The 12503-nt window shown below is 40.0% G+C and overlaps 2 protein-coding genes across 4 annotated transcripts; both read left to right on the top strand.

Annotated features, from left to right (window-relative positions):
- The first annotated feature begins 26 nt into the window (after window positions 1–26).
- LOC146704441 (kelch repeat and BTB domain-containing protein 11) lies at window positions 27–3024 on the top strand. 2 transcript variants are annotated; one of them, XM_085461591.1, is made up of 8 exons: window positions 27–595; window positions 684–872; window positions 1094–1149; window positions 1216–1567; window positions 1709–1854; window positions 1978–2132; window positions 2327–2484; window positions 2614–3024. In XM_085461591.1, exons 1-8 carry the CDS (start codon window positions 344–346, stop codon window positions 2797–2799), a joined length of 1494 nt encoding a protein of 497 aa, XP_085317717.1. In that variant the 5' UTR covers window positions 27–343; the 3' UTR covers window positions 2800–3024. The 2 variants fall into 2 exon arrangements, with proteins under 2 accessions (XP_085317717.1, XP_085317716.1); XM_085461590.1 differs by having other exon boundaries at window positions 965–1149.
- A 415-nt stretch (window positions 3025–3439) lies between these two features.
- Window positions 3440–12170, top strand: cpt1b (carnitine palmitoyltransferase 1B (muscle)). Of its 2 annotated transcripts, none has more exons than XM_085461588.1 (19): window positions 3440–3597; window positions 5196–5345; window positions 5435–5574; window positions 5717–5888; window positions 6014–6115; window positions 7575–7712; window positions 7797–7874; window positions 8072–8179; window positions 8269–8353; window positions 8592–8787; window positions 8886–9071; window positions 9149–9254; window positions 9339–9455; window positions 9576–9740; window positions 9828–9962; window positions 10398–10550; window positions 10646–10759; window positions 10878–10970; window positions 11064–12170. In XM_085461588.1, the coding sequence occupies exons 2-19, from the start codon at window positions 5205–5207 to the stop codon at window positions 11193–11195; spliced, it is 2361 nt and encodes a 786-aa protein (XP_085317714.1). In that variant the 5' UTR covers window positions 3440–3597; window positions 5196–5204; the 3' UTR covers window positions 11196–12170. The 2 variants fall into 2 exon arrangements, with proteins under 2 accessions (XP_085317714.1, XP_085317715.1); XM_085461589.1 differs by having other exon boundaries at window positions 5193–5345.
- The last annotated feature ends 333 nt before the right edge of the window (window positions 12171–12503 follow it).

The raw sequence follows: 12503 nt of genomic DNA, 5'->3' as shown, positions 1-12503 counted from the left end.
GCTCTAAGATTAAGAGACCCTTCTGAGTCCACCTGGTCTGCTGCAGGGCAAGAAACGTTTTCTAGCATTTTATTCGCCGTGCTTATTAGAGCGCCAAGCAGTACGAAATCGGACCCTGACGTTTTGGCGTTTACGTCGTTAAAGGTCACGTGACTGTGAGAGCTGAGGCAGGGAAATGGAGAGCAGCTGACAGCACATGGACTAAAATGCTTCTATTTTTCCATTGTGCAGAGGTTGTTGGAATTCTTCAGCGGGCCTGGCTTACCTTATATGGAGGACCTGCATTTCATTTCTGAATTACAGTGAGGTGCAACTTTGATCCAGACAGCGCTCTGTCATTCAGATGAATAATCTCAGGCAATACGTTATGATACTTTTTGAGTGGGTAAGCTTTTGGCTGAAATGCATTCTTAGAAGGATTTTGGATGCTTTTCCAATAGTCAACAACTGGATAGCGTCCTCAGCTGTCACAGACAGAGCATTATGCCAAACAGACTCAGAGGAATGGAAGACTAATGAAGCGCTCCGCACATATCTCCTTGGAGATGGTGATGAAACCAAGGTTACAGTCCAAACCAGCCCACATGCCTTTCTTGTGAGTATTAAGCAAAGTGTGAGATTTCCAGTCATACTGGTTAACAAAAGGCCGTTTAAAAAACTTGGTTTAATAATTTATTTCAAAGGTGAACCTACAAAGACTTTCAGAGTGCAGTGAGTACTTCCGAGCTTTGTCCCAGTCCAGCATGAGAGAGACCTCTGAGAGCCTCATCCACATGGATCACGTGTCCTCTTCCATCTTCCGCAATCTGCTTGAGTTTTCCTTCAATAATAATTTCAAAGTTCCCCAAAATGAGTTGGGAGCACATATAAAGGTACAGCTTCATATATAAACCTCCTTGGCTAGTAATTCAAATTCCTAGGAGTGACATCATGATTTCTTATATTTCTCTTTCTGTCTCTGGAGGTAAGCAACTATCTTCTAGCAGATGCCTTCCTCTCAAAGTGCCTGTCAGTCCTGACAGATGAGCTCAGCCCATCTAACTGTTTGTCATACCTGAGTCTTGCTCATGAGATCTTTTGTGTGGAACTGAAGATGACAGTACTGACTTACTTGAGTAGAAACCTGCTGGAGCTCCCAGACATCATCAGGTAAGCAAAGTTTCAATTCCCCAATTTTAAATGTTTGTCTTTCACTAAAATCGATTTATACCTCAGGTGCCTGAATGAAGAGGAGAGGGAAGAAGCTGTCCACTTGAGGACTCGAGGAGACCGACACCTCTGCACCCTACGGAAAGAGAACCTGAGTTCTTGGAAGGATCCAGAAACAGAACATGCACGACACATATTCACCCTGCAAGGATCAGAGGACAGTGGAGATTGGTGTCCACTTACAGAGCTTCCCTTTCGGGCTGATAAGTGGTGTATTACAACAGTGGTGCTTTACAACTACTTGTATGTCATAGGAGGTTACAGGGAGCGTATGAAGAGAGGCTGGGAGTTTAGCATGGCTTCCTTTCGATACAATCCCTTTACTCATACGTGGGTCACCACATCTCCTCTGATAAAAGTAAGCAGTCTCCCAGTTTGAGTCTCAAGCAGGTGGCCAGTCTGCCTGTTTGTCTTAGCCCCAGCGAATTCCTCTTGCCTTGTCTTTTTCCATCGTTTATATAACCCTAATGAAAAGTGTCGCCATCTGTCATATCCACAGCACAGAAGGCACTTCAGTGCAGTGGCCTGTGAAGGCTGTATTTACGCAGTGGGAGGCTGGTACTTGGACTCTCTAGTAACTCCAGACTCCAGCACAGCTCTCTACACAGCTGTAGAGTGCTATGACCCATGGAAAGATAAGTGGAGGTTTGTTTCCTCTTTGTTAGTTCAAAACAGCTAACAGCTTTCTGCAGCACTTGATGCTTTCTAATTGTTTCTCTTCCAAAAAAAAAAAGCTTCCTTTAGTTATTGGTATAATCTCTGCCTCAGGTTTGTGTCCTCATTGCCACTCACTGACTTCCAGTTCACCATGTCTTTGTCCCATGATGTTCCTCTTGCTACGACCCTTGGACAGTGTATCTATGTGCTGGGGAGCATCCAGAGGACTGGAGAGAAGTTGTTACTGCAGTACAACACAAAGAAAGGTGCATACATCTGGAAAAAAGCAACCAAGCTCAGCAAAAGAAACCTGGTTTTATTTCCAGCACAGAAAGCTCACTCTTATGTGTGCTGCTGTCTGGAAAATGCCTTCGGTATAGTTCACCGGCTCTAGATTTACATTTACAAGCTGTACACTGATTCATAAATGGTTCTTTTGAATTCTTTCTTTCTCTATTAGATGTATGGTCTGAACTGCTTCCCACCCTTACCAGAGCCAGCGTAGATCTCCCTACACTTTACTTCCTGGGGGCCACGGACAGGCTGCTTGTGATTGGTGGCAACAACTCAGAGAATGTGGTAACCTCGTTCTGTGCGGAGTCACAGAAATGGGGGCCGGTAAACAATCAACAAACCCACACTCATATTAGAAGAGCACTGGATTATCTGGATGCCTAAATAACATATTCATTCAAAGTAATTTTTCACTCCATTTAAATTGTTGATAATGCTCTTTTTTCCCCCCAGGTTTACAGCGCTGAGAAAGTGGCATTTGCAGGTCAGGGGACAGTGGCTGGTAATCAGATCCTGATGATGCCAAGTGTTGAGCACAACACTGTTGTTAGCATGGACCTCCAAACACTCTCCCTCAAAGCTTTCCCTCCTCTACCCATCTTCACTCGCTATGAAGCTACCTTTTATCTTCATTTCTAATGCTATGGTTAGCATCTTTGCACACATATGTTGTGTGCAGGTTCTTTTGGGCTGAATGTAGTTTGCAATAGCCCAAGTACTTCTAGATCACTTCCCAGTCCTTATGTTGTCCAGTGTTCATATTTCCTAAAATGTAAGACCAGTTTACCCCGCTATGTTGAATGTTTGATTTGTTTACATTAAAATAATGCAGTATATACAATGCAATACCTTTCTTGCCTTGATTAACACCTTCAAGTCCTACTAACCATCACCACCTTGCCATCACCAGTGTGTGAATGTGTGTGTGAATGGGTGGATGACTGGATATGTAAAGCGCTTTGGGGTCCTTAGGGACTAGTAAAGCGCTGTATAAATACAGGCCATTTACCATTTACCATTTTAACCATTCTCATCGGTGTCAAATATAAAACTGGTATTACAGTGTTTTATTTATTTTTTTATTGGTGCCATAGCAGAGATGTACTTCTAAGTAGGTGAAATGTCACATGGCTCTCTGTTATTTCTCAACACAGCGCTACAGCGGATTCAGTTACGTAGCCAGTTAGGCTCTGTCTCTGTTTGGTGTCTTGTTACAATGACATGGGAGAGAGAGAGAGAGAGAGAAACCGAGGATGGTGGTGGGGAGGTGTGTAAAGCACAGGAAAGGACAAACTTGACCACAACCTGACGAAAGCCACTCCAAGGGCACAGAGCACATAAGCCTGAGCTCAGAAGAAATTCATTGCCTCACTGACACAAACCAAAGTCATAGCTTTCCTTTGCTCCATTGGTTTAGGCTCACACTGCCCTAAAAAGGTAAACTTATTTTTGCTCATTTCTGCATGTTTGCTTTTTTTTTTCTTCTGATTGCTTCTAAGTGTAATGCTAAAATTTTGCTTGGGCATTAAAATTGGAATATTAAAAGAGGGTTTTCAATAACAGACAAAAATCTTTAGATATCTGCGAGATTTTGAAATTTTTCTATATTAACAAAGCTGCAGAGCTTTTCTAAATCTTAAATTATACCAGTAGGTTTGCACACATTTGCGTGTTGTATTCTGTGTTTATATTTCCATGCCCGTCTGCGGATTGCACACATGCTCAGCCGGTGTACCACTATATCTGGCCACTGAACTTTGTCCCACTTGGTGACTGTTCAGTCATATGACATGGAAAAAGAAATACTAGACCTGCTGCCCCCAACCATTATATGGACTGCTATGGGAAGTCCTGATATTTTTGTTAAGAATTAAGGAAGGTCATCGTATTTCTCAGACAAAGACTGAACCCTTTCAACCTTCAGTGTATTTATTTTGCATTTAGACACCTGTTAAACTTCTGCCAGTGACCCACCTTATCACATTATGAGCAAACAGGACAAATAGAGCCGCTTTCTTTAAAACTGCCGTCAGTCACATCTGTGAAAGATTGTTTTTTTTTTCTTGAGGTTAACTGTGGTATGACAACAGTTAATGAAATACCCAATGTTTAGTCAAACCTGGGCATGGCCCAATGGGGAAAGAAATGAGGGAAATGATGAGGGAGTTCAGTGGCAAGTGCTGAAAATCAGTCTGTAAGTCTCTCAGTGACGACCTTTCAATGGACTAGTAATAAGTAGGCATGATTCAAAATTGGGATCTTTACAGATATAGCTTCTTTTTTCTGTGGAAAATAATTTAGAGTGTGTTATCACCATGAAGTCGTAAATCTCTGAAACCTTTAACAACCACTATTCAGATTTTCATTTTTTACCTGGCATCCAGTGGTTAAGACAGGTGCCGACACCCTCTAGGCCTGTGTGGGACTTTAAACAACAAAAGGTATGCATTTTGGACATTAAGATCTTGGTAGGACAAACATTTGTAGCTGTCATTAAAAAAAAAACCCCAAAAAAACAAAAACATTTTAGTGGATAAACTATTAGTTAAGGCATTACATCACCAGTAGGAGTATTTTACATTTTTTAAATAATTTTATGGTGTGGTTTTTGCTGATTTATTTATTTATTTTTTAAATTTTCCTTCTTTATTTTTCTTCTTTTATTTTTATTTTTTAATTGTTTGGGAGTGTTTTACTTCCTACCAACGTCTCCCCAATAGCCCCTTTTAAAAACAGGGACAGCTGGCCAGCAAAACAGTTGAGGGTCGTAGTTCTAAGTACAGTAATTTTTATATTCATTTTCAGTTATACTGGGTAAGAAACTTAATGGATGGATGGATGAATGGATGGATACATTTTATTGTAAATAAATTTGTTTTCTGGGCACCACTTTGGTCTCTGTAATCCTGAATGAATTAACATTAATTTATTATGTGTATTTTTTTATTAGGAGATATTATAAAATATTATAGACCACTGTATTTTTTATTTTTTTTTTAAATGTAATAAGTTCTCAATGCTGTTCATGTTAGCAGAACACAGAGATGGCTGAGGCACATCAGGCGGTAGGCTTCCAGTTCACTGTGCGCCCAGATGGTGTGGACTTTAAACTGAGCCAAGAAGTCATCAAAAATATCTACCTATCAGGAGTGACAGCATGGAAGAAGAAAGCCATTCAATTCAAGGTACAAAAACTGGCACTTAATATGGTAATATCCAAACTGAAAGGAGAGACCTTTTGTTACTAACCAATAGTGGTATTTTATATCCACAGAATGGTGTATTGGCAGGAGTCTACCCTGCCAGTCCCTCCAGTTGGCTAATAGTTGTAATTGCCATGATGAGCTCTTTATATATCCACACAGACCTGTCTATGGGAATGATGGATACCATCAAGGAAAACCTACCATATCGGTCAGTAATCCCACAAAGCCCAGTTTTGAAGTATTTCACTTGACCTTTAGACTTTACTGGACAAGCGATGCGGTTATTTTGAGTCATTTATCTGTTTTTATGTCGTTATTGACAAAGGCGGTGTTTTGCATTTTCTGAGCAGAGACTGTATGTCAGTACAGACACGAGCAGTGCTGAGTGCCATCCTGTTTGCCACAGGACTGTGGCTGTTCCTCATCTACCTCCTGAGATACACTCTTAAAGCTCTTCTGTCCTATCATGGATGGATTTTTGAGTCCCATGGAAAAATGAGTACATCAACTAAAGTGTGGCTGGTATGTTCGTCTCACTTTCATTCATGGCATGACTCTTATTTCATTTGGGACTTTTTGGTTCTGTCATTAAAGAGAAGGGATCTTCACTGATTTTTTTCTTTTTCTGTTTGTTTTTTTGTTACCAGTGCCTGGTAAAGATGTTTTCTGGACGCAGACCCTTGCTCTACAGTTTCCAGGCCTCCTTACCCAGGCTTCCTGTGCCCAGTGTGGATGATACAATTCACAGGGTATGTAGTTACAGTAATGGATTTGCATGATCAGAAACACATATCTTATTTGTGCTCCCATAGTTTTCTAAAAACATAGAAACGTGGTCTGGACATCATTACAAGTAGTTGAGATTTTTATGCATAGAAGCTTTTAGTTATTGTTGTTCCATCAGTTCCTGAATCTAAACTCACACTGAACTCAATCTATACCAGCTGAAGTTCTTGTCAATAATTCAGTTGATATACAAAAACCTATTAGACTAACCAAGCACAGGTATAAAAATACTACCTATGCTGCTCCAGCAGCCTTCCTGCACCCTGCTCAAATTGTGTACAGTTTTTCAGTAGGTTTTTGGGAAGAACTTGGCACGTCCTCTTGCAGAAAAGCTGTCTTGGATGTCTTCCAGAATTTCTGGTTATACCTTTCAACTGATATGTCAATGTTTTGTTAATTAAATTAAATTAAATTTTATTTATACAGCACCAAATCACACCAACAGTTGCCTCAAGGCACTTTATATTATAAGGTGGGGCCCTACAATAATACGTACAGAGAGAACCCCAACAATCAAATGACCCCCTGAGCAAGCACTTTGGCAACATTGGGAAGGAAAAACTCTGTTTTAACAGGAAGAAACCTCCGGCAGAACCATAGAGGGGCGGCCATCTGCTGCGACCAGTTGGGGAGAGAGAAGGAAGACAGGATAAAAGACATGCTGTGGAAGAGAGATAGAGATTAATAACAATTAATGATTCAATGTAGAGAAGTCTATTAACACATAGTGAGTGACAAATGTAACTGAAGAAGAAATACTCAGTGCATCATGGGAATCCCCCAGCAGCCTACACCTATTGCAGCATAACTAAGAGAGGATTCAGGACCACCCGACCCAGCCCTAACTATATGCTTTAGCAAAAAGGAAAGTTTTAAGCTTAATCTTAAAAGTAAAGGTAGTGTCTGTCTCCCGAATCCAAACTGAAAGCTGGTTCAACAGAGGTAGGGGCCTGAAAACTGAAGGCCCCCATTCTACTTTTAAACACTTTAGGAACAACAAGTAGTCCGATAGCAAAGTGCTCTAATGGGTTGATATGGTACTACAAGGTCATTAAGATAAGATGGGGCCTGATTATTTAAGACCTTTATGTGAGGAGCAGGATTTTGAATTCAATTCTGGATTTAACAGGAAGCCAATGAAGGGAAGCCAAAACAGGAGAAATATGCTCTCTCTTTCTAGTCCCTGTCAGTCTTGCTGCAGCATTTTGGATTAATTGAAGGCTTTTCAGGGAGTTTTTAGGACTTCCTGATAGTAAAAAGTAGTCCAGCCTAGGAGTAATAAATGCATGTACTAGTTTTTCTGCATCACTCTGAGACAGGATATTTCTAATTTTAGAGATGTTGGGCAAATAGAAGTCATTTTATTACGTGACGTCTGCTTCTATGTAACACTACTCCCTGCGTATGATATTCTTTTTACAGTACCTTGAGTCAGTTCGACCTCTGCTGGACAATGAGCAGTACAATAAAATTGAGCTTTTGGCCAGTGATTTTAAAGAAAACAAAGCAGCTCAACTGCAGAGATGCCTAATCTTAAAATCATGGTGGGCAACAAATTATGTGAGTAGTGTTTTCTGTCTAACATGCTACTGAAATTGTCTTGAATTGTAATGATAGACAATAAAAACCTGTAATTTTCTCCAGGTAAGTGACTGGTGGGAGGAGTACATTTACCTCAGGGGCAGGAGTCCTATCATGGTCAACAGTAACTTCTATATAATGGTATGTAAAACTGTCAGTACATCAGTTGAGCGTTTTTTCATTTTTCTGTTAGTAATGGGAATGAGGTAATAATTTATTTTAAATAATTTAAACACGTCATCTTTAACTTTTCAAATAAATGTGTCTGTTATCTGTGTTTGTTCTCTGTTTTGTGTTGTCACTTTGTTGTGTTTGGTCATTCCATTTATTGTGTGAAGGACCTCTTGTACGTGACCCCAACACACCGTCAGGCTGCAAGAGCAGGAAATGTGGTACATGCCATGTTGCAATACAGACGCAAACTGGAACGTGGTGAACTTGCACCGGTATAGCTTGCCATTACAATTACTCTTTTCTCTCGTTTTATTGCAAGGTTAAACTCTGTGTTGACTTCTATTTAACTTTTTCTGCTCAGCTGAGGGCTTTGGGGACTGTTCCTATGTGTTCTACTCAGATGGAGAGGATGTTTAACACCACTCGCATTCCTGGCATTGAAACAGGTGAGCAAATGTTTAGATCTGTACTGTATGAGTGCTCAATCATCAGTCACAGATAAGATACTTCCCATTGTCCAGTATGCAGCACTAGTGGGTACATCTCTATTAATGATTTCACAGCAAATAGGTTCCATCGCTCTGTAAAGCTACTGGGACATATCTTTGATGCTGTGCTTTCAGTAAGTCACTGTGTGTAACTTAAATTAAATCGAATTTTTTACTGGCTTAACAATCTTTACAGATTTTGTGCAGCACCTGACTGATCGGAAACACCTGGTTGTCTTCCACAAGGGTCGGTTCTTCCAGGTGTGGCTTTACACTGGAGGCCGTCACCTTTTGCCCAGTGAACTTGAAACACAGTTTCAAAGGATTCTCAATGATACATCAGAACCTCAACCAGGAGAGCTCAAACTAGCTGCCCTGACAGCAGGATACAGGTATATACAAACAAAAACACCTTAAAAAAGCAGGTAAGCAAGTTAAATGTTCAAACACTTTCAGCAGAAAAGGGAAACAGTCTCACTCTCACCCTTAGGGTTCCATGGGCTCAGGCTCGGATAAAATATTTTAGCCAGGGCATAAACAAAGTATCCCTGGATGCAATCGAGTCAGCTGCCTTCTTCCTGACATTGGATGATGAGCCGCAGAGTTACGATCCTGCAAAGACCAACTCACTTGATAGCTACGCCAAGTCCCTGCTGCATGGAAAATGTTATGACAGGTAGGCAAAGAAGACCAAGCCTTTTATTGACTTTGACCAAACTGATTCCCTAAAAGAAGTTGGGGTTTTTCTTGCAGGTGGTTTGACAAATCTTTTACATTGATCTCTTATCCAAATGGAAAAATGGGTGTAAATGTTGAACATTCTTGGGCTGATGCACCAATTGTAGGACACATGTGGGAGGTAGGAAAAGTGTTCTGAAAATATCCTAAAATAATGATTCAAAGAATGCAAATTTTCTTCAGCTGCATTTTTTTTTCTTTTTAGTATATTCTATCAACAGACTGCTTCCATCTTGGATACACTGAGGAGGGACATTGTAAAGGGGATGTGAACAAAAACCTGCCTCATCCCACTCGAATACAATGGCAGATTCCAAATGAGGTATAGAAAAATTTGTATTTATTTCTTATATCCAGTATTGTTTTTAGTTTTTTCTTTTAATTTAATGGTGTTTTAGATCTGTACACAAACTAATTAGGATATTCTTTTACCCTCTCTAAGTGCCAAAATGTCATTGAAACGTCATACCTCTCAGCCAAGCAGATAGCTGATGATGTGGACTTCCATGGCTATCTGTTTGCTGAGTTTGGAAAAGGCCTGATCAAGAAGTGCAGAACAAGCCCTGATGCCTTTATTCAGCTGGCCTTGCAGCTGGCCCAGTTTAGGGTAGGCCTGCCATAGTTCATAGAATCACTGACATTTCTTTAAATGTATCTACAACCATCAACTAATAGATAACTCTTTGCTTTATAGGACCAGCGTGTGTTCTGTCTGACGTACGAATCATCGATGACACGTATGTTCAGAGATGGGCGGACAGAGACAGTGCGCTCCTGCACTTCTGAGGCGGTTGCATTCGTCAGAGCCATGGAGGACGCTGGTGCGACGGTAGGCAAAACAAATAACCATGTCCACAACAAATAAAAAGGTCATATCATTCAGCTGCTCGACAGGTGTGTATAAAGAGAATCACAGGTCAAAGGCATTTTAATGGAGAAGTTTTTAATAAAAATAGACAACAACTTTGGACTTAATGTGGTTTATAATGTTTATCTTGTAGTCACGGGACGTTCATGTACTCAGTTTTAGATTTTCCGATGGGTCACATTGTTAAAGAACATGTTGTTCTACTAAGACCATGGTGACCAAGACCTAGAGGTAATGTGTGTCAGTGCCCTGGACTTTAAGCTCTTGGATGTTCTGACAGGGTCAAGCTGGTACTTTCCTTCATTGATAAAGAAATCTAAAAATTATTTTAATGCAGTTTTTATTTATTTATTTAGAAATATTAGAAACTACATTGCCTGTTGTTTATGTTGTCAGAATGCCCAGAGACTTGCCCTGTTTCGGAAAGCAGCAGAAAAGCACCAAAACATGTATCGTCTGGCCATGACTGGTTCTGGGATCGATCGTCACCTTTTCTGTCTCTATATAGTATCTAAATACCTTGGTGTTGACTCACCATTTCTTACTAAGGTTAGCACTATTATCTATCATGTGTTTTTAATGTGTTTTTGTTGTATAATGCTCTTTTCCAAACTAAATTCACTGTCTTTGCGTAATGCTTAAAGGTGCTTTCGGAGCCCTGGAAGTTGTCCACCAGTCAGACTCCACAGCAGCAGCTCAATTTAGTTGACATCAACAAGTTCCCGAAATATGTGTGTGGTGGGGGTGGATTTGGCCCTGTGAGTTAATTTGATGCAATATGAACATGTGCAAAAAGTTACAGTCATAGCTTTCTTACCTGCTGGCCTGATCAAGGAGGGCTATGTGAAATGTAACAGCATCTCTTTGTTATCTTAGGTAGCTGACGATGGTTACGGTGTGTCTTATATCATTGTTGGGGAAAACCTCATCACATTCCACATCTCCAGCAAGTTCTCCAGTCCTGACACAGTAAGACAGAAAAAAGAGCACTGCATACTATAGATCCAACTCTTCCTGTTTTTATCTCTTGCTCTGATTGCTCCTTCTCTGTCTGACCTACAGGACTCATATCGGTTTGGTCAGCATATTCAAAAGGCCATGCTTGACATCCAAGCTCTCTTCAAGCCTGAAAATGATAAGACAGCACAGAATGCAAAGTATGTCCATCTGGAAAATGGGAAAAAGCACATATAACAGAGAGTGTGGCAGGGTATGTTGGATTTGGAGCAGATACAACCTGTGACTCAGTCTTCATTCATAAAAATAAAACAAGGCTCTGGTGACAGGTTGGGCTGCTGTGGTGAGTCACAGCACAGGAGCTTGGCATTCCTCTCAGACAAAAACAATATTTATTACACATCTATGTTTTTCCTGTTTATATTCGGGGATAAAGAAATGTATTTCTTTTTACACAATAGTTCCTCACATACACATACCACCCTCACTGTATATAAATCCAATGTAATGTAAATAAAGCTACAATATGTATTTATTCATGATCTTATGAAAGCTGTAAATATATCTGCCAATGTGTTCTTGTATTTGCAGATCTAAATTATTTGTTATGTGCCTGTATTTAAGAATTTGCTGTTGATTTTAAGGCGGCTGTCATTAGTGATTAAAAATATAACACACTAAATGCAACTAATGCATAACTAGTGCAGTCATCATCAGTGATTTCTGTGGCACTGCTGTGGAAGATTGGAAAATTCAGTTTGAAATGATTACATCAGCTGTGTGTGTGTATAGATAGACAGATATATGACATAGTGTAGGGACTGAAAGAGGCATGACAGAGCAGCAATGCACTGACAGGTCTTAGTGAGAGCTGTGGGAAATTTGCTGTCAAAATTAGGAGATTGTGTTCAGGAGAGTGAATTGTCTCCTTAAACTCTTGTGCAAGCATTGCTCCATGAATACAAATCAATAGAAAATAGTTCATCATACTGGTAAATTTGTGGATGACATACAGTATTGTGCAAAAGTCTTAAACCAGCCCTAATTTCTTTATATTTGGCTTCCAAGGACCCAGGTGTATTTGTAATTACTTTAAGTAGTCTTGAGCTCTGAAAGATTTCTGAAGATCATTCAAAGTTTTTCTGTGGACACTGGCTGCTTTTTCACTGTTTCTGTACAGACTAGTCTTTGTTTTGGGTTTTTTTGTTGTTTTTTTTTGGGGGGGGGGGGGGGGGGGGGTGTTAAGCGACATAAAACTGACGTATGATTCATTCAAGCATAAGAAGACGCCTAAGTCGAGCCGTGAACCAGTGTTGTGTAAACATACAACAGAAAAGTTAGCAAAGAACTAATATTAAATCATATTAAAGCATTTTGTTACTAACATTTTGTTGCAAAAACATGCAATTTTTTCCCATTACTGTATGTAAATCTACAAAAATTGCCCAAGAAAACACAGTTTGACAGAAATAAAGTATAAAAACTATCCAAAGCAGATAAAGCTTATCTGAAATTCATGTCTTTATTGTATAAAAGAATTGGTGG

This window comes from Copadichromis virginalis, linkage group LG7 (genome assembly GCF_057382275.1).
Source record: "Copadichromis virginalis isolate Kocher_CV1m ecotype Utaka linkage group LG7, C_Virginalis_male_GT1.1, whole genome shotgun sequence".
NCBI classification, from domain to species: Eukaryota; Metazoa; Chordata; class Actinopteri; order Cichliformes; family Cichlidae; genus Copadichromis; species Copadichromis virginalis.
The sequence above is the reverse complement of the archived record's forward strand: the minus strand, read 5'-3'. Positions and strand labels throughout refer to the sequence as shown.

What these genes read in the sequence shown, in the direction of transcription:
- LOC146704441 (XM_085461590.1), top strand. Translation starts at nt 344, where the DNA reads ATGAATAATCTCAGGCAATACGTTATGATACTTTTTGAGTGGGTAAGC. An exon ending in CCACATCTCCTCTGATAAAA is followed by an intron (nt 1,568 to 1,708) that starts GTAAGCAGTCTC and finishes TCATATCCACAG; the next exon opens with CACAGAAGGCACTTCAGTGC. An exon ending in GCAGTACAACACAAAGAAAG is followed by an intron (nt 2,133 to 2,326) that starts GTGCATACATCT and finishes TTTCTCTATTAG; the next exon opens with ATGTATGGTCTGAACTGCTT.
- cpt1b (XM_085461588.1), top strand. Translation starts at nt 5,205, where the DNA reads ATGGCTGAGGCACATCAGGCGGTAGGCTTCCAGTTCACTGTGCGCCCA. An exon ending in GCCCTGACAGCAGGATACAG is followed by an intron (nt 8,788 to 8,885) that starts GTATATACAAAC and finishes TCTCACCCTTAG; the next exon opens with GGTTCCATGGGCTCAGGCTC. An exon ending in AGTTCTCCAGTCCTGACACA is followed by an intron (nt 10,971 to 11,063) that starts GTAAGACAGAAA and finishes TCTGACCTACAG; the next exon opens with GACTCATATCGGTTTGGTCA.